General features: G+C 40.9%; 1 protein-coding gene across 1 annotated transcript in view; it reads left to right on the forward strand.

Moving 5' to 3' along the window:
* The window catches only part of Dtnb (dystrobrevin beta), a 201,445-nt gene that overhangs the window by 95,713 nt on the left and 85,950 nt on the right, over positions 1-19,782 (forward strand). The window contains 1 exon segment of the mRNA XM_085691200.2: positions 12,018-12,142. Coding sequence (XP_085547326.1) covers positions 12,018-12,142 — 125 coding nt within the window.

The following is a 19,782-nucleotide window of genomic DNA, read 5'->3' on the forward strand; positions in this document are numbered from 1 at the left end:
ATACACAGACAGAATATTGTATACATAATAAAAATAAAAAAAAAAGGAACGAGGAAAAGAAAGCCTGCTCCCCAGAGGTTAGAGCATTGAGAAAGGCATTGAAGTATTCAGTGTAACTTTCTACCAACAAGTTATGTAGTTTCTCCTTTAGTCTTAGCTCATGGGGGAGAGAGGCAGGTGGACTGAGTTTTAGGCCAACCTGAGTTACATAGCAAATTCCTGGGCAGTCAGTATATAGTAAGACTTATATAGTAAGACTCTGTCTCAAAAAGAAAAATAAATTAATAGTAATGCAAATATTTAACCAAAAGGAAGGAAACTCTAGCTGCATGTTCCAGTATGGTAGTCATTAGACATGTGTGGCTATTTAATTTAAATGTAAAATGAGTTTCTTACACGCAATAAAAATGTCACGTGTGTCCAGTTGCTTTCGTACTGGACAGTGCAGAAACAGCACATTCCCCTTGAAATCCAACTATAGAGCACTGCTCCAGGGGCCGTTCTTACTGGATATAGACTCCCACCCAAATGTTCCCAGTGGGGCAATCAGAAGACCAAATGGGGCTTCAGGGCAGAGCACAGTCCCTGCTGAAGGAAAGTTCATTTTCAGAGAGGGAGAATCCAATCACAACACCACAACTCGTGAAGGAGAACCAACAAATAAAAACATATTTAAAAAGTCAATTAACAGATCAAGAACCCTAGAAGATAGTATGTTAAAAATGCTAAGGAAGAGTGGCGATGGCTCACGCCTTTAATGCCGGCACTCGGGAGACAGAGGCAGGCGGATCTCTGTGAGTTCAAGGCCAGCCTGGCCTACAGAGTGGGTTTCAGGACAGCCATGGTTATACAGAGAAACCCCATCTCAAAAAAACCAGGAAAAAAAGCTAAAGAAGTAAACTTGGAATATAAAAATAATGGTTTGGTTTAATAGGAGGAGGTCATTTGTTGTGCTATATTTCCGAGATTGACCTCAAAACTTTTTCTTTGATACTTCTGTATGTGCTCCTGAGTGCTGAGATCATTGGTATAAGCTGCCACATCTGGCTGTCAACTTAAATATGAAAAAAGAGACCAAATACAATCCTAGAATCCTAGAAATAAAACACATTAAGGATAAGCTCAATGGAGGGGCAGAGTAGCAAGTGAGATGCAGCTAGAATGAAAATTAGTGAATGAGAAATCAATTCTCAGTCTGAGGGTACAGAATACTGAACACAGATACAAGATGGAAAATGTCAGACAACAATGGAAGCGCTTAGGAGAATGAGTTGATTGTTGTAGAAATCTGTGTGCAGCAAATCTATTTAGGGTAAAGAAAAATTAAATTTTTTTTTTAAAGGAAATCCATTGCTTTTGGAACAAAGAAAGGATAATACTTTGAGGAAAGGTAGATTGAAAAGGGGAGAGTCGGAGCATGGAAATGGTGCATTTAGTGGACTCGAAAAGCATGGGTGAATTTAAGCTCACAAATAGTAACAAATAACAAGAATGATGGTGCAAGTTGGTTAGCAGTAACTGACTTTGCTGGAATTAAAATAAGATTCATCGAACACAGCTGTGACAGGAAACTGGTTGAGACATGATTCGACTGAAAGGATTTTAAGTTACTGAATGAAGTGTTCATGTTAAAATACAGAAGACTCCAGACTTACTGGAAGATTTAATAGGCTTTGGATCAAGGGCCCTCCACTGCAAGGCATTTTTCTGCTCGAATCCTTTCAGATGGTATGGCCCGGAGCTCAGGATGATGTTCCAAAGGGGGCAATTAGAAATGAAATGACAGGAACGCCCTCTAAGGCACCAGTCTTAAGCTTTTTCTGGTAGGCTGCTGTGCTCCCAGGTGTCAGGACCTGTCATCACGCACCCTGGCTGAAGAGTGTGCTGTGCAAGGAATTAGCTTGGGGCTCACTGAAACACAGTGACATGAGCTCAGAACTTTAACAACAACAACAAAAATAGGTGTCTTGGAGCCTGGTCCATGACCGCTGGAGAAACCAAGTTCCCGTTCTGGCATAGAAAGCCCACAGCAGCGGTCAGGGTTTGGGTCCCCTCCTGATGCCCTCATCTGGAGCTCTGTGGATGTCCCACTCTAGGATCTGGATGTCTTTCTCTCCAGCTGCTCTGAGGAATGCCACATTGTCTGGCTGCCTCTCCTGCTCTCTGCATACTCTTTCTCTAAGTGACTTCACTGTTGGGGAGCTGGGTTGTGGCTCGAAAAGAAGAAGGCATACCTGGTTCTGCGAGCTGTGGTTTCTGTGCTGCGTTTTTAAGTTTATACCCATCAAAGCTCACAAGGCTGTTAGCAGCTCTAAGTGAGCCTCTCCATACAAAGGCACCTGTGGAGTCCCTGGCGTAGGACTCTCGTTATTGTTACCCACCAGCACACACACACACACACACACACACACACACACACACACACACACACACACATATTTCAAGCAGGAAAATTGCCAAAATGGAAGATAGAATAAAATTAAAAAATAGACTAGAACTTAAAACAATTATGGTCCTGTGCAGTTCCTGAGATAGTTAAAACATAAAGATATAGAAAAGTAGAATATTAAGGCAGCACTAACCAAAAGACATTTAGTAAAATCATATTAATCTTAGGAAAAGGACCTTGAGGCAAAAAATCTTTATCAGAAAACTTAGAATGGTAGATTTTGTGTAATATGTTTTATCAAAGTTTTAAACAATCCTTACCAAAGATAAAAAGATGAACAAATCTATGGTAATAACATCTAGTAATATATATGTGATTTAAAAATTAAAACCAATGGGCCCTTGCCACCCTGCCTCATGACCAGCGTTCTCCACACTGGACTCACGCGGTGGAAGGAGAGAACCAACTCCTGCAAGTTGTCCTCTGACCTCCGCACACGTGTCATTGGCACATGTGCTCCACACATTAAAATAATGGAATAACTGGTGGTGGTGGTGCACACCTTTATTCCCAGCACTTGGGAGGCAAGTCAGGTGGATCTCTGTGAGTTCGAGGCCAGCCTGGTCTACAGAGTGAGTTCCAGGATAGGCTCCAAAACTACAGAGAAACCCTGTCTTGAAAAGCCAATATATGTGTGATGTGTGTGTGTGTGTGTGTGTGTGTGTGTGTATAATGCTCTTAAATAATTTAAAAGCTAATATTATATGTATTTATTGTGCTCTTAAATAATTTATTACATATATACAATAAATTACTTAAGAGCACAATAAATTGAGAAGTACATAAGCAGGTAGCCTTAACCTTTTTCAACAACTGTTAGATTTATTAGATAAAAATAAAGAATGTAGAAAATTTGAACATAGGATTCAGGTGGGGTCACTGAGTTGGAATAATATATGGTTTGCAGGCACAAGGACCAAGTTTAGTCCCCGGAGTATAGTCGAATATACTTGTAGTCCCAATGCTGGCAACATTTCCGAGACTCCCTAGCCAGGCAGTCTAGCCTAATTGGTGAGAGCCAAGCCTGTCTCAGAGGAGGTGTAGCTCCTGAGGATGTCCTTTGACCTCCATTCATGTGTGTATGCACTTGCTCACATATATGTGTCCCCCCATGCACACATATGTATACACACAATAAAATAAAATTATTTTTACAAATCTGATTGTATCTGTTACAGATTTTATTCTTAGAAAACACATAAAAGAAACCTCAAAGAGAATTCATATGACATAGACTATATTCTGAGAATTCAGTAACAGTAAAAAAGCTTCCATGCTTTGGGTATTGAAAGCCTCGTTGACATGAACAAATTCCCTAAAACAGCATTGCTCTCCAAAACTGATTCCAGATGGAACAGAAAACCCAAATAGTTGGGAAAGCTGGGGCATGAGTATTGAGAATTTGAGGCCATCCACGGCAATGTCAAAGCCTTGTCTCCCAGAAAGAAAGGGAAGTGGAGTGGCTGGGGTGGGGGTCACTAAGGACACTGAATTAGTAACTTTCCACAAAGGAAACAGTCAGGCCTGCCTGGATGACTTTGCGTGACATTCAAATAACAGTCAAATAAAGGATAAACGCCAGTATTACAGAAAATGTCTTAGACTGTAGGAAAGCTAATAAGCGTTTCTCTTTTATTTTTCAAGCTTTAATTATGTTGGTGCCATCAAGTTAGGAGATTATCAAAAACAAAAAAGGGCGTGGCAAACCCCTTTCATGCATAGACATAAATGAAATCTAAACAAACTAGCCGAGAACAAATGAACAACTGTTCACAAAAGTTGTATCATGACCACACTTGTTTTACTCCAGTAATTAAGGGTTTAGTGTTATAATTTAACATAGATTTATAGTGCGATGGATTGAATCCTTATAATCATCTAAAACCCATAGATGAAATTTTTGCAAAATCCAGAATTTATTGAAAAAATCTAAATACACATACAACAACTGCAAGAAAAGTCTTAGAAAACTACAAGCAGAAAAAATGTCCTCAACCTAGTATGTAGTACTTTGCTAACTCACAGCCTCCAGCATGTTTATTGCTAAGTTATGGAGGCAGTTTGCTTTAGGATGTTAAGCAAATAAGGAGATATGCTATAGCCACTTTGATTTGCTGTTTTGTTTGCGATCCTGAACAGTAAAGTAAATAAAGAAAAGCTGCTCTACTACTTGGTGACAGTGTAGAAAACTGGAGACGTTTTTCTGGGTAAATCATTAGAATGATAAAAGCACCAGGGCAACAAAGCTTAAAGATGTGTGAGTTAAACTGTACCAAAATGTAAAATCTTAGGTGCATTAAATAATCAGCAGAGTGAAGAAACATTTCATGGAATGGTGGAAAACATGCGCAAGTAGCCTGTCTCATGAGGAGTTAGTGTCTAGAATATGTAAGGACCTACAATTCAGCCAGAAACTCCTCAAATATGTAATTGAAAAAGCGGCACAGTGGCCGGAGGGATGACTCAGTGGTTAAGAAATGTACTGCTCTTGCAGTGGACCCTAGTTCAGTTCCAGCATTCACACTGGGCAACTCACAACAGCCTTTAACTCCAGCTCCAAAGCCCTCTTCTGGGCTCTACAGGCACATGTGCAAATGTAAACACATGCATACACACAGAAATACATATAACTAAATTAAAGCCATAGCATAAGTGTAGCTATACACACACAAATAAAATAATAAAATGTAAAACAAAGATTGAGATGACAAATTTTGTGGTACATTCTTTTACCATATTTAAAATGCAGGGTTGCTAGGCACAAAACTTTATAAAAGTAACTAGAAATAAATAACAGGAATGTATAGGTCCTTTTTAGAGGGGCCTGTGTTGTTGAGAGATAATAAAGATGGCTCAAGTACACAGGAAGATGAGCACATTAATGGAAAGGACTGTTTGGTGTGTGAGGATGTCAGTTCTCTGCAAAGTTATCAGTGGATTTGGTCAGCTCCCATTGAAATCCCAACAGGTCGTGTGCATAGGAGGTATAAATGACAAATTTATTTTAAAGCTCAAGTGGAACTGCAAAGAGCCCATAAAAATGATGCCAGGCATGGTGGCTTACACCTTTAATCCTAGCCCTCAAGAGGCAGAGGCAGGTGGATTTCTGTAGGAGGGGGCTGCTTGTTCGTCCTGGCTGCCCAGAACCGAAATAATCACACAGAAACTGCGTTAATTAAATCACTGCTTGACCCATTAGTTCTAGCTTCTTATTGGATACCTCTTATATTAATTTAACCCATTTTTATTAATCTGTGTATCACCATGTGACAGTGGCTTACCAGGTAAAATTCCCAGCTTCTGTCTCTGGCAGCTCCATGATGTCTCTCTGACTCTGCTTTCTTCTTCCCAGAATTCAGTTCCCTCTTCCCCGCCTACCTAAGTGCTGCCCTATCAACAGGCCAAGGCAGTTTCTTTATTCATTAATAAAAGCAACACATAGACAGAAGGACCTCCTACACCAGGTTTCTGTGAGTTCAAAGCCATCCTGGTCTACATAGTGAATTCTAGGATGGCTAGAATTGTGTGAGACCCTGTCTCAATAGATAGATAGATAGATAGATAGATAGATAGATAGATAGATAGATAGATGAAAAATGAAAACATCTCTCACGGACTCTTTCTGTAGCTGAGTGAATGAGATGACATGTTGTGTAATTAAACTGATGTTGTGCTGTGGGAGGAAGTCACTTGTTTTATTCCCAGCTGCTCAGCCCTGAAATAATCATACAGAAACTGTATTAATTAAATCACTGCTTGGCCAATTACTTAAGTGTATTGCTTGCTAGCTCTTACATCTAGAATTAACCCACCTCCATTATTTTGTATTTTACCATGAGGCCGTGGTCTACCAGCAAAAAGGTTCAGTGCATCTGTCTCTGGCGGCTCCATGGCTTCTCCTTATTCTGCCTCCTTTCTTCCAGCATTCAGTTTAGTTTTCCCTGCATAGCTAAGTTCTGCCCTGCTATAGGTCCAAAGCAGTTTCTTTATTTATCAATGGTATTCACAGCATACAGAGGGGAATCCCACATCATTGTACTGTCCAGGATAAAATAGCTGTTAAATGGCTTTTATACAGTTGATTATCCAATAGGAAAAGAAATGGCTTCTTTCCTTATACCTATCAAAATCTATCAGTGCTAGGTTGGTAGGAAAAAGGACCATGAATTTGAGACTAGCCTGGGATATCTAATGATATTTTTCTTTTAAAAAAAAGAATCATAGCTAATTATATTCAGACTTAAATATGAAATCTGTAAGTGAAGAACTTTAGTGTCTGACTGGGGAGGATACATGCAAAAGTCCGAGAACAATTTGTGGGGTTGTCAGTTCTGGGATCAACTTCACACCATCACACCTGTACTGCCCACGCCGAGCCATCTCTCCAGCCCTAACTGACAAAACTTCAGAAAACAATTGCCGGGAGGTGGCGGGGGGAGGTTCCTTCATGGTCTCAGGGGAAAATTGTAATGTAGAAAAGGCACAGAATATGAAAAAAAGTTACAAAATTGGGATGGCTAATGTTCAAAGCTAGCTGCTCATCAAAAATGTAATACAGTAAGAAACCTAAAGGAGAAATTATACAATATAGCTTTCTTAAGTTTAAAATACAAAAATATGGAGAATTGCTGCAAACAAGTGAGAGAACCAGGCCTGGTGGCATCTAGAATGGCAACCACGGCAGTAGGATCACATGTTCAAAGCCATCCTCTGCTACATACGGGGCTTGAGAATAGCATAGGCTACATGTGATCCTGTCTCGGAAAAGAAAACAAATAAGAGAAGTGTAATCCCTACTAATCTCCAGCCTGCTCAACAGACTCCTTATCAATATTTGAAAGAGTAGGAGCAGATATTCCAGAGAAGCATGAACAGCCTACAGATATAGGGAAAGATAGCCAATCCCCTTGATCCTGAGGAAATTACAAATTGAAACCACAGTACCTGTTTACTGCCACAGGTCTAGCAAATGGTGAAGTGTCTAGTAGTGACAGAGGCTGGGGGCAGTGTGGAGTTTCAGGAACCCACCCACACAGCTGGCAGGAACTAGTGTAACCGCTCTGTAGAGCAAATGAGTTGGCATTGGTCGCCAACATTGAATTGTACATAGCCCTGCAAGCCAATAGTCACAATCTTAGAAATCCTTACATGTGACCATCAAGCATCATGAAACAGAAAACTTAGTAACATTGTGAATAATAGTACCCAGTGGAAACAAGGCGTGAGTCATTGTTCATCTGCAGTGGAGTGACTATCTAAACTATAGGAAACTAAGCATGAAAATGTGTGACTTATAGATAAATTATAACAGTTTTGAGTAAAAGAAGCAAGTTGCTGAACACTTGCACATACATTTAGCCTCTGTAGGTTTTAAATATTTCTTCACAATGTATCATTATACACAACTGTGAAAATAATAAAGCTAAGGAGACCATTAATACAAAGTCCAAGTCAGTGCCTACCAGGACGAAAGATGATCTGGTAGGAGGGGTCAAGGGAGAACCGGCAAGAAATATTCAGGGTGACACCTGTTTTTTTTGTTGTTGTTGTTGCTGTTTTTGTTTTTTCAGGCAGAAACCTGTGTAGATGGATAGTGATAACTTTTATAGTTTTATGGCTTTTACAAGTATAGCATACATTTTATATCCTCTTGGACTTAGTATGTAGCCAGGAATGACCTTGAATTTCTGATCCTCCTGCTCAGTGCTGGACCTTCTGAGTGCTGGAGTTACAGGAATCTCACCATATCTGGTTTATGTGGTGCTGGGGATCCAGTCAGCGCTTTGTGCATGGTAAGTGAGGATTCTGCTGACTAAACTACAGCTCTAGCCCTACCTCTGTTTTTGAGGCTTGAAATTGGATGCTGTCAAATAAATGTCAAAAAATACTTAGAGCAGAGGTTAGGAAATGACTGTGTACTAGAGATCCAGCCCCACCATCTGTTTTGTATGGCCTGTGAGCTAAGAATGGGTTCTGTGTTTCTAAGTGCTTTGAAAAAAAATCTCATTTCATGAAAGTCCTGTGAATTCAGATTTGAGTGTCTATAAATAAAGACTCGTTGGAACACACACACACAAAACTGGATGCTGTCTTTATTATCTGCATTTATTTATTTGCGTTGAGGGGTGTGCATAAGTCAGATAACAACTGTTGAGTCAGTTCTCTCCTTCCACCATGTGGTTCCTAGGATCCCACACTGGTCATTGGGCTTGGTGACAAGTGCCTTTCTCTGGCTGCCAAAAGCTGAATATACTCTTTAAGCCGTGACCTAAAGCAATATTTTCGGTTTTTATTGATTTTTATTGAGCTCTACATTTTTCTCTGCCCCCCTCCCGCTTCCCTCCCCCCTTCAACTCTCTCCCATGGTCCCCATGCTCCCAATTTACTCAGGCGATCTTGTCTTTTTCTACTTCCCATGTAGATTAGATCCTTGAATGCCTCTCTTAGGGTCCTCTTTGTTGTCTAGGTTCTCTGGGATTGTGAATTGTAGACTGGTTTTCTTTGCTTTACATTTAAAAACCACTTATGAGTGAGCACATGTGATAATTGTCTTTCTGTGTCTGGGTTACTTCACTCAAAATGATGTTTTCTAGCTCTATCCATTTGCCTGCAAAATTCATGATGTCATTATTTTTTTCTGCTGTGTAATACTCCATTGTGTACCACATTTTTCTTGTCCATTCTTTGGTCGAGGGGCATTTAGGCTGTTTCCAGGTTCTGGCTATGACAAACAAAGCTGCTATGAACGTAGTTGAGCACATGTCCTTCTGGAATGATTGAGCATCCTTTGGATATATACCCAAAAGTGGTATTACTGGGTCTTGAGGAAGGTTGTTTCTTAATTTTCTGAGAAATTGCCACACTGACATCCAAAGGGGCTGTACCAGCTTGCATTCCCACCAGCAATGCAGGAGTGTTCCCTTTACCCCACAACCTCTCCAGCATAAGTTGTCATCAGTGTTTTTGATATTGGCCATTCTTACAGGTGTTGGATGGAATCTCAGCATTGTTTTGATTCCTAAAGCAATATTTTTAAGAACACCACAGAATACTGACAAGATTATTAAGAATTACAAATGCAGAAACTTATTTCAATAGTCAGGTAGTTGTTCTAATGTTGTTTCCTAAGCCTTTGATTTCATGGCTGGTAGTGTTCAGGATGTAGCTAAAGAAATTCTGTCCCATACATAGGGCATGAATTAGTGGCCCAGGTGCCAGGTGTTTCTTTGGTATAGCAACAAATCATGAAATTAAATTTAGTTGTAAAGGTGAATTAAACCTCTGTTTGATTTTGTTTCTGTTCGTTGCTCCTACTTGTAATTCTCAAAAAAAAAAAAAGCTGAAAATAAAGGCAGAAAATTGTGCTCAAGTCACATGTTCTGTTCTGAGAATAGGCTCTGTGAGAAATGAATAAGATGTAGCTGGTCTTCAGAAGCAAGAGCCTAACAAAGACAGAAAAGGAATCGAAACTGTAATCTAACATGGTCTTTGTGAGGGTGGACTTATGCACAAGGTCATGGAGAGGCATCATTGACCAATGGAGCAGTGGGAAAGACACTCCAGAGGCTTGGGAAGCAGGCAGGAGATGTATGTAAGACTGGAGGGAAAGGGTAGGCCTGGGACGAGTGTGTGCCCAGGTCTCTAGACCTAAGGGATAGGATAGGCATCTGCCATGCTCTTGGAGGTAGGAGATGGGAGAGATGCAAGCTGGTGATGTGTTTGCCATGCGGAACACAACAGTGCTCCTTTAGCTCATACTGTGTGTGAGTTATCAGCCTGTGTGAGCCCTTAGGAGAAGGCCGTGCTCTCTAGGACCAGAGGCGCGTCAGAGGGGAGGACCTGCAGCACATCGTGGCCACTTGCCGGGTAAAGGGAAGAAAGTAGAGAGCAGCTGGGGGGCAAGTTCAGAATTACTGCTATGGTTTGCCCTGTGTAATCGGATGGAAAATAGATTAGATACAGACTTTTCCCCGAACAAAATGGGTTGAAGGGTCCTTGGTTGCTAAGATATCAAAAAAAAAAAAAAATACAGCTTCTGAAGATACTGGTGTTATCTTTAGTATAATCAAATATTGACTTTGCCTATACGTTCTTAAGGGAAGACAGATTTGAGTTTATGTGGTGTTAAAATACAGCAAGCAGAATATAAAAGTTTAATAGTGGTGAATGCCTGTAAGCCTAACATTTGAGGCTGAGGCAGCAAGATTGCAAGTTGAAGGCCAGGCTGTGCTCCACAGTGGGTACTACTTAATAAATAATAAGTGGGAATGCAGTATTGATGCGGCACATAGCTGCATACAAGCTATCCTCTCTGTTCCAAGTGCCATATTTGATAATAAATTGTATAGACAGCAGACTTAAATATTCAAACTTATATTTCATTAATATCCTGCCCAAATCTCAGACAGCCGTGTTATTTAAAGGGAACAGGATGGACAGCACACAGCGTGTAGAGAGCCTCTGTGGGGTTTTCGGGGGCTGTGGGTGTAAATGGCTCAGCAGGGAGGCCCTGGGTTTACTTGCCAGTTTAAAAAAAAAGCATGAGGCAGGCTAAGTAGGGGCTGTAGAATACAATATTCTGTTCAATATAACTGTAAGATTTTATTCACTTTGTGTGCATTTACTATTTTAATGAACAATCTTGATGTTTCTGCTTTCCAGAGAAATTACTGGAATCTTAACTTTTTTGTACCTCCTAATACAGCATCATTTACAGTCGCAGGTCTAATGCTCACTGCTTGTGTATAGACTTATACTTGTTTAATCTGTTGGCACAGACAGATCTTTTTTTTTTTTTTTTTTTTTTTTTGGTTTTCCGAGACAGGGTTTTTTTGTGTAGTTTTGGAGCCTGTCCTGGAACTTGCTCTGTAGACCAGGTTGGCCTAAGACACACAGAGATCCGCCTGCCTCTGCCTCCCGAGTGCTGGGGTTGAAGTCATGTGCCACCACTGCCCGGCTCACAGACAGACCCTTAATGCCAAATGCTCTGCCTCAGTTTTTTTGTTGTTTCAAGGCAGAGATTTGTGTAGCCCAGGCTGGCTCAGATTAACTGAGTAGCTGTAGATGACCTTGAACTCCTGATCCTACTGCCTGTACCTCCTGAATGCTGTGATTACATGCTTGTGCCACAATACCCGGCTTGCCTTGCTTTTGTTTGGGAGTATTCTAGCATTTATGAACATAGCTTAGGCAGCTGACTTGCTAACATGCACAAGCCATGTGTTCTTTGCATTGTCTTAGCCTTTTTGTATTGTACCCATCAAAAAAATTCCCCCAGTAGGGAATTACCCTCATATCTTACCAGAAATGACCCAGAAACCTCAAAAAGGGGGGGGGAATTCCCAATATATAGAGATATCCAGAAGAAATTTAACGTGTCTCTTTAGCTCCATAACTTGATAATGTCACTTTATGGTAGAAGGAAGGGAGGAACCACAGGAATGAAGAAGCCGCAAGAGACGTCAGAGTTCTGCTGGCTGCTTTCTGCAAGGCCCAGTCACCCTGATTAGAGTGAAATCTGATTTGTACTCGAAAAGGTCTCATTTCCTTATTTTCTCCTTTGACACAGAAATCCCCTGCAAAGAAGCTGAGCCATGCAATTAGTAAATCTTTGGGCTGTGTACCCTCCAGAGAACCCCCACATCCTGTTTTTCCTGAGCAACCAGAGAAACCACTTGACCTTGCACACATAGTGTAAGTATACACCTGCATGGGCTGTGCCGAAACGGGGCTTTCTGATGGGAACTCTAACGTCAAGGGCTGGTTTCTTTAAAGCATCATAAATATCTGTGTGTACTGCTCTGCATTCCACAAAACAGAACAGTGCAGCAGCCCCCAGACACACGAGTACACCAAAGCACGTCTGTGTGTCCATCCTTCCTTCAGGGTAGCCACTCTTTATTCTGTATGGCAATGAAACCCCCAGGGACTTAACTTAGATATTCACATGGTAGGGAAGGAAAATCTCCTGGGTTTTATCTTCTCAAACTTAAAGGCACAGAACGACGAAAGGCTGACCAGTGCAACAGCTCATGACTATTCTTCAGTGTACGTTAAGTTGTGAAGCCATTTCTTCTACACATGTCTTCAGTTCATATGAAGTGTGATGTTGAATCAGTCACACACATGCACACACACGCACAAATACACACATGTGCACGCGCGCACGCACTCACACATGCATGCCTGCACACGCACCAGTCTGCATTTGAACAATAACTTGCTTCCAAAGTCATTTTTTGCCTAATAATTTGTTTCCTTGTAAACTGTTGTTAGTGTTACTGTTGTCAAAATTAAAATTTCCAGAGCTGGGGAGATGTAGTTTGGTGTGTACATAGCATGCCAGGCTCTGGGTTCAACCTCTGATACTGCATAAGTAAGAAAAAAGTTGCTTCTAAACATACACAGGCTGATTTCTGGGATCTTTATTCTGTGTTCTTTGGCCAAATTGGCTATTCCCTTGCCAAAATCACCCTATCTCAGTTACCATAGAGACAGTAATATTTTTTAGGACTATCGTCTCTATTCTTGTCCTTTCTTGTTTTCTTACAAATTTTGGCATCAGCTTATTGGATTCTTCATGAAATTTTGTTCGGGTTTTTACTGATTTTTTTGAACCCAAAGATAAAATTGTAGAAAACTGACATTTTTATAATACTAAATTTTCTATTCTACAAACATAGTCTCTTTACATTCGCTTAAATGCCTTTTTATGCCTTAAGTCGTTTTATGGTTTTGACCTAGGAAAGGTGTTATATATGTTAGATTAGTTTCTGAAGTGGTTTTTGTGGTCTTTTTTTTGCGCGCGGGGCGAGGGTGGGGGAGACGATGACACATCTCACTATGAAGTCCAACCTGACCTTAGGCCCTCTCTTAGCCCAGGCTAGCCTGCTAACCTTAGTTTCCTGCATGTCTCACCTGACTAGACTGATGCCTGAGGACTCTACACATTTTGTTGTCTTTTTTCCTATAAAATTCTCAAGACATATTTAGTACCTTATAAAAATGTATAATTCCCGCGAATTTGTGTAATGTCTTGTCATGCTAGTGGGCTCTTTTTTGAATTATGCTTCCTAGCAGTTACTTATAGTGTATGGAAATATTGATGGGTTTTGTATTTTAATGTACTGTGTACTTAACTTTCTTAACTTGCTCATTGCTTCTGATAATTTGTATTCAGTTTTTTAGAATTTTCTTTAAATAATTTTATAATCTGCAAATAATGATGGCTTTATTTCTTTCCACTTTTTAGACTTTCAGAAACTAATGCTTTTTGGGGTATAAGAGGTCTTACTATGATGGCTAGAAACCTCCATACTGAATAGAAAGGGTGTAATGGGCATTTATTTATCTATCTATATGTTTATCTACCTATCTATCTATCCGTCCATCTTATCTATCCATCCAATCTATCATTTGTCTGTCTATCTGTCTATCCATCCATCCATCCATCTATCTATCATCTATCTATCAATCATCTATCTGTCTGCCTCTCTCTCTCCCCCCACCCCACCTACCTACCTACCTACCAACCATCTATTCTCTGTGTAACTCTGGCTGTCCTGGAATTTATGCTGTAGACCAGGCTGGCTGACACTAACAAGAGATCCTCCTGCCTCTGCTTTCTGAGTGTTGGGATTAAAGGTGTGTGCTACCACTGCCAGGCCGGCCAATAGGCCTTCTTACATTATAGAAGTCTCAAAGGCTTGCAACTGTCACATAGTAACAGTGGTGCAGGGTTTACAGATTTAATCAGGTTAATCAGCTTCTTTTTTATCTCTGCTTCCAAAGAATGCTTCATTTTGGTGATGAACAGATACCAAATTGTTTCAGATTTTTCTATTTTGAGATGATTGTATGGTTTTCTTTTTTTCATTAATTCATATTAGTTGAGGATAGCCTTTGTGATGCTAGGGTTAAATCCAGGGCTTCCCACACATGAGGCCAATGTTCTACCACTGGGCTACATTTCCAGCCCTGTTTTTAAGATATCGCTCTTACATTTCTGGAACAAACCTGAGTGGGCTATCCAAAGCACTGTTGAATTTTTAATTTTGTCTGGTATTTTGTTAGGTTGGGGCACAGTTTATAAGTGAATCTGGGCTTTAATTTTCCTCCCCCCTCTTTTGTTTTTGATAACCAAGAAAGACTTTGTTTTAAGACAAAACCGTTAGCTTAACAATATAGCCAGATTTCATTGTGTATGCTCATTTAAAAATATTTTTGAATGGTATATGTACATGTCTTATGGGAACAAAGGCACATATATATGCATGGATGTGGACAGCAGAGGTCAATGTTGAATGTCTTTCTCAGTTGATTTCCACATTGTTTTTGAATGGTATATGTATGTGTCTTATCGTGTGCATGTGTATGTGTGAGAACACATGCACATATATATGTATACACACACACACATGAATGTGGACAGCAGACATCAATGTTGAATGTCTTTCTCAGTTGATTTCCATTTTATTAGATTTCAAGAAAAGGTCTTTCACCCTGGAGCTTATCTGTTTAGCTAGACTAACCAGCCAGTGAGCTTCAGTGACCCACCTGTCTCTTCCCATCTCCACCACCACTGGAGTTACAAATGTGGGCTGCCACACCGAGCTTTTTACATGGGTACTGGGGATCCAAGATGAGGTTCTCATGGGTGCATAGCAAATGATTTACCAATTGGGCCATTTCCCTTGGCCCTCGGTGGGTTTTATAAGAGAACTATTGCACTGAAGAGATGGCATAGTTGGTAAAGTACTTATTCGGCCAGCATATGGACCCTAGTTTGAGCTCCAGAAACCACATTAAAACATTGCTAATGGTGATGCACACTTGTAATTCTAGTGTTTGGAAGATCAAGACAGGAGGATCCCTGGGGCTCCTAACCAGCCAGCCTAACCTAATTGGCAAGCCCCAGGCCCTAGTGAGAGATCCTGTCTTAGAAAAGAACAATACCCAGTGTTGAACTCTGATCTCTGAGTAAACTGAAACACATTCACAAACACACACCCAAATAATAATTATAGTATCAACTTAAAAAACTGGTCAGCTATCAGCTAAATGCTGAAACTATTGAAGAACATCCAATATAGCTCAGCAGGTTAAGGTACTCGCCACTAGACCTGACAACCTGAGCTTGATTTCTGGGTCCAAGATGGTAGAGACAGAACCAGGTCTTGCAAGTTGTTCTTTGACCTCCACATACATGACCTGTGCACATGCATCTCTCTTTCTCCTCTCCTCCCCTGCTCCTCCCCAACACAAATAAAAAAAATCGCTTTTTAAAATTGCACATATGCGGAAATGCACGACAAGCATGATTTAAAGCAATATAAGACAGGTAGATTTTAAGACCTCTTCTGACTAGGTGGTGACAGCGCACACCTTTAATCCCAGCACTCAGGAGGCAGAAGCAGGTGGATCTCTGTGAGTTCAGGGCCAGCCTGGTCTACAGAGTGAGTTCCAGGAAAGCCAGGGCTACACGAGAAATCCTGTCTTTAAAAAAAAAAAAAAAAATTAAAAAGGCCTTTTATGCCCATCCTAATGCCCTCTTGCTCAGCTTTCTAGAATTAGTAGGTGACTTTACAAAGAATGGTAATATCAAGAAAAACTTCCAAAAAGTCTAAAAGAGATCCGTAGTTGTAGCTGAAGTGGATTGGTGTTCTCAGAAGCCAGGTTTCACAGACACTAAATCTAGCTATGCATGCTGACAGTCCTGTGGAAACACGGATCGAGCTGGTTTTAGTCATGATGCCCAGGAAGCCTTGCTCCCTCGCCTCGCCATCCGCATCAGCCTCCCCCTCGACAGTCACATTCTTGCTGAACCCAGCATGCACCTCAGCCTTATGAATGGAGTCTTCCCAGTGTCGTCCTCGCTAGAGCGGGAAAACTTTCAAGGTTTCTTTGTGTCTCTCAGACATTTTCTGAGCCGTCTAAAAAAGTCGTCAAAGTTCACTTTTCCTGTCCTTTATCAGTTTTACTTATTATTTGCTCAGCTTCTTCTTTCTTGAGTTCAAAGTCCAGGGCTCTCATCAGTGTCTTTAATGTCCCTGAAACTAGAGTGACAGACAGTTGTGAGCCGCTGTGTGGGTACTGGGAATGGAGCTCAGGTCCTCTGCTAGAGCAGCAAATGCTTTTAACCACTGACCCATCTCTCCAGCCCTGGTCACTGAGCTCTATCCTCTTCCTAATGTGGCCACGTGAATTAATCTGCGTTCTCTGCTTTTTGTCAACACTTGTCCTTTTAATAGGTTTATTCAGAAGCTGGTCATGCCTGGTCAGTCAGGGCTGCCAGAGCCCGGCTTTTGTCCAGAAACCCTGGTTACAGTAGGACTTTTACAGAAGGTCAAGTATGACCATTTATCCAAACTTCAAAAATAGGTGATTTGTATGAATGCATAAAAACCTATACAAAAGGTAACCAATAAACAGTTATTAGTGGCTACCCTTCAGGAGACAAAAGGTAAAGTACATTTTGCCAATTTGACATGTCACTTCAGAATTAAAATTTAATTTTGTACCATGTAACTGTTATCAGATCAGGGCCATCTTATTTATTTATTCATTGTGTGTACGTGTATACACGTGTGTGCATGCATGCATGTGAGCACATGCCACCTGTTTGCCTTGTGGAAGTCAGAGGGTGCCTTCTGGGAGCCAGTGCTCTCCTTTCCCCGTTCGCACCCCCAGGCAGGCTGTTGTGCTGGTGCCCCTACCTACGTAGCCATCTCACTAACTAGATAAATGTCTTTTAAAGATGTCTGAAATTCTACTTGAAAGAATAGCCTCCTTGTGTTAAATATTCTTTAGCCGTGTGCCTTTGGCATTCTCTGAACTAAATACCGAGGAGCTTAGGGATTGCTTTAAATCCCCTGGGAATTTCTTGGTGAACCAGTTTCATGGTTTCTGATCAGTTCCACAATTGTCCTATTGTATTCAGAAGAACTATCCTATTTACTTTGAATCTTTGGAAAATAGCGTCTCATATTTGGCCTAATATGCAAACTCATTCTGTAACAAGATGTTTTTACCTTATGGCCTGTCATTATCTTAGTGCCAAGCTAGGAAATGCACTCATGAAGAATGACATTTACAGTGAAGCCAGAGATGACTAGGAATTAGCTATGGAGGGTGGAGTGTCCTGGCAGAAGAAGGCATTAGGACCAGAGCCATGATACGCCAGAGCAGGCTGTCGAGGAGTCATGGGCTGCTGCACACTGATGGAGTCTATCCTTAATTGAAGGTCTGTAGATAGGAAGATTTATCAAGTTTTTTTTTTTAAAAAATATTTATTTATTTATTTATTTATTTATTTATTTATTTATTTATTTATTATGTATACAATATTCTGTCTGTGTGTATGACTGCAGGCCAGAAGAGGGCACCAGACCTCATTACAGATGGTTGTGAGCCACCATGTGGTTGCTGGGAATTGAACTCAGGACCTTTGGAAGAGCAGGCAATGCTCTTAACCTCTGAGCCATCTCTCCAGCCCCCTCAAGTTTTTTATTTAGAAAAATTAAAAATAAAAATTAAACAACCTCCCCCACTGTCTATCATGTTGAGATACAGAGCAGGACGAGAATGAAAGAGGGGAGACCAGGTGGACCAGGTGAGAGCCATGGTGCTTTGAACTGTTGTGGTCATGCAGGTAGGTGTCATAAAGACATTAGATACCTTAAGTTTAGGGCTTGCAAGATGGCTCAGTATATAAAGTGCTTGCACCCAGGAGGCATAGTGAGGATCCCCAGGGCAAATTGACTAGCTAGACTAGTGGAATAAGTGAGCAAAGACCTTGTCTCAACCAGTAAAGACAACAGTGACCAAGGACGACTCATAATGTCAGTGTTGGGCCTCCATCCACATGTACATGTGTGTACCCATATACATGTGAACACACGCAAACATATACACATATGTACTCAAATAAATACATTTAGCTGGATGTGGTTATTTCATACCTTCAACCCCACCACTTCAAAGTCTGACAGAGTTCCAGACCAGCCTGAGCTATAGAATGATACTCTGTTAAAACAAAACCAAAAAAAAAAAAAAACTAAACAAACTTATATTTTGCCAATATTGCGCAGCAAGAAATAAAATTAAAACTCCAAACTTGAGGTTTAATGCTCTGTCTCAGAGGGTAAAGGTGCTTGCCACTAATTCTGATGACTTGAATTTGGTTCCCAAAACCCATATAATAGGAAGAAAGAAATAAATTAAGGTTTTTTTCTGACCTTCATGTGTTTGTGTGTGTGCATTTGTGTGTACATGCATGCACACACAATAAATTAATTAAAAAAATAAAAAGACTGATCAGATGTTTCATTGGGTTGGGGCACTTGCTACCAACCTTGACAATCTGTTTAATCCTCAGAACCCACATGGTAGAAGGAGAGAATTAATTGCCACAAGTTTTTTCTAACATTTACTTGTATGCCATGCTCTGCCCCCCCACCCCACCACAAAATAAATAAAAATTAATGTCTTAGTTAGGGTTTCTATTGCTGTGAAGAAACACCATGACCTCGGTAACTCTTGTAAAAACTGGGGTGGCTTTCATTTCAGAGTTCAATCTGTTATCATCATCGTGGGACATAGCAGCATGCAGGCAGAAATGGTGCTGGAGAGGTAGTTGAGAGTTCTACGTCTTGTGCAGGCAACAGGAAGCGGTCTGAGACACTGGGTGGTATCTTGAGCCTAGAAGACCTCAAAGCCTGCCTCCCCCCAAGTGACACACTTCCTCCATCAAGGCCACACCTACTCCCACAAGGCTACACCTCCTAATAATGCCACACCCTTTGGGGGTCATTTTCTTTCAAACCACCACAATTAACAAACAAAAAATTGTTCAGGGTTGTTGTGGTAGCTCATGCCTGTATTTCTAGCATGTAAAAGGCTGATCCAGGGGCTAGAGAGATGATTCAGTGGTTAAGAGTCCTGACTGCTCTTCCAGAGGTCCTGAGTTCAATTCCCAGCAACCACATGGTGGCTCACAACCATCTGTAATGAGATCTGGTGCCCTCTTCTAAAGAGGGTATGTGGCAGGAGTGTTAAGGGCATGGCTTTGCTGATAAAGTGCCTTCCTTACCAGCCTGAGCACTTGAGTTTGGGTTCCCAGAACCCACATCAGAAGTCAGACACAATGCCTTATACCTGTGACCCTGTGTTGGGGTGACAACAAATTCCTGAAGGTCATTGACTACCCATTCTGGCCAAATAAATGAGCTTCAGGTTCAGTGAGACCTTGTCTCAAAAAATTAAAAAGTAGAAAATTGTCAAGGAAGGACAACTTGTGTTAGTCCCCGGCCTTCCTGCACACATGTACACACACA

Source organism: Myodes glareolus, chromosome 6 (assembly GCF_982192425.1).
Source record: "Myodes glareolus chromosome 6, mMyoGla1.1, whole genome shotgun sequence".
Taxonomy (NCBI): Eukaryota; Metazoa; Chordata; class Mammalia; order Rodentia; family Cricetidae; genus Myodes; species Myodes glareolus.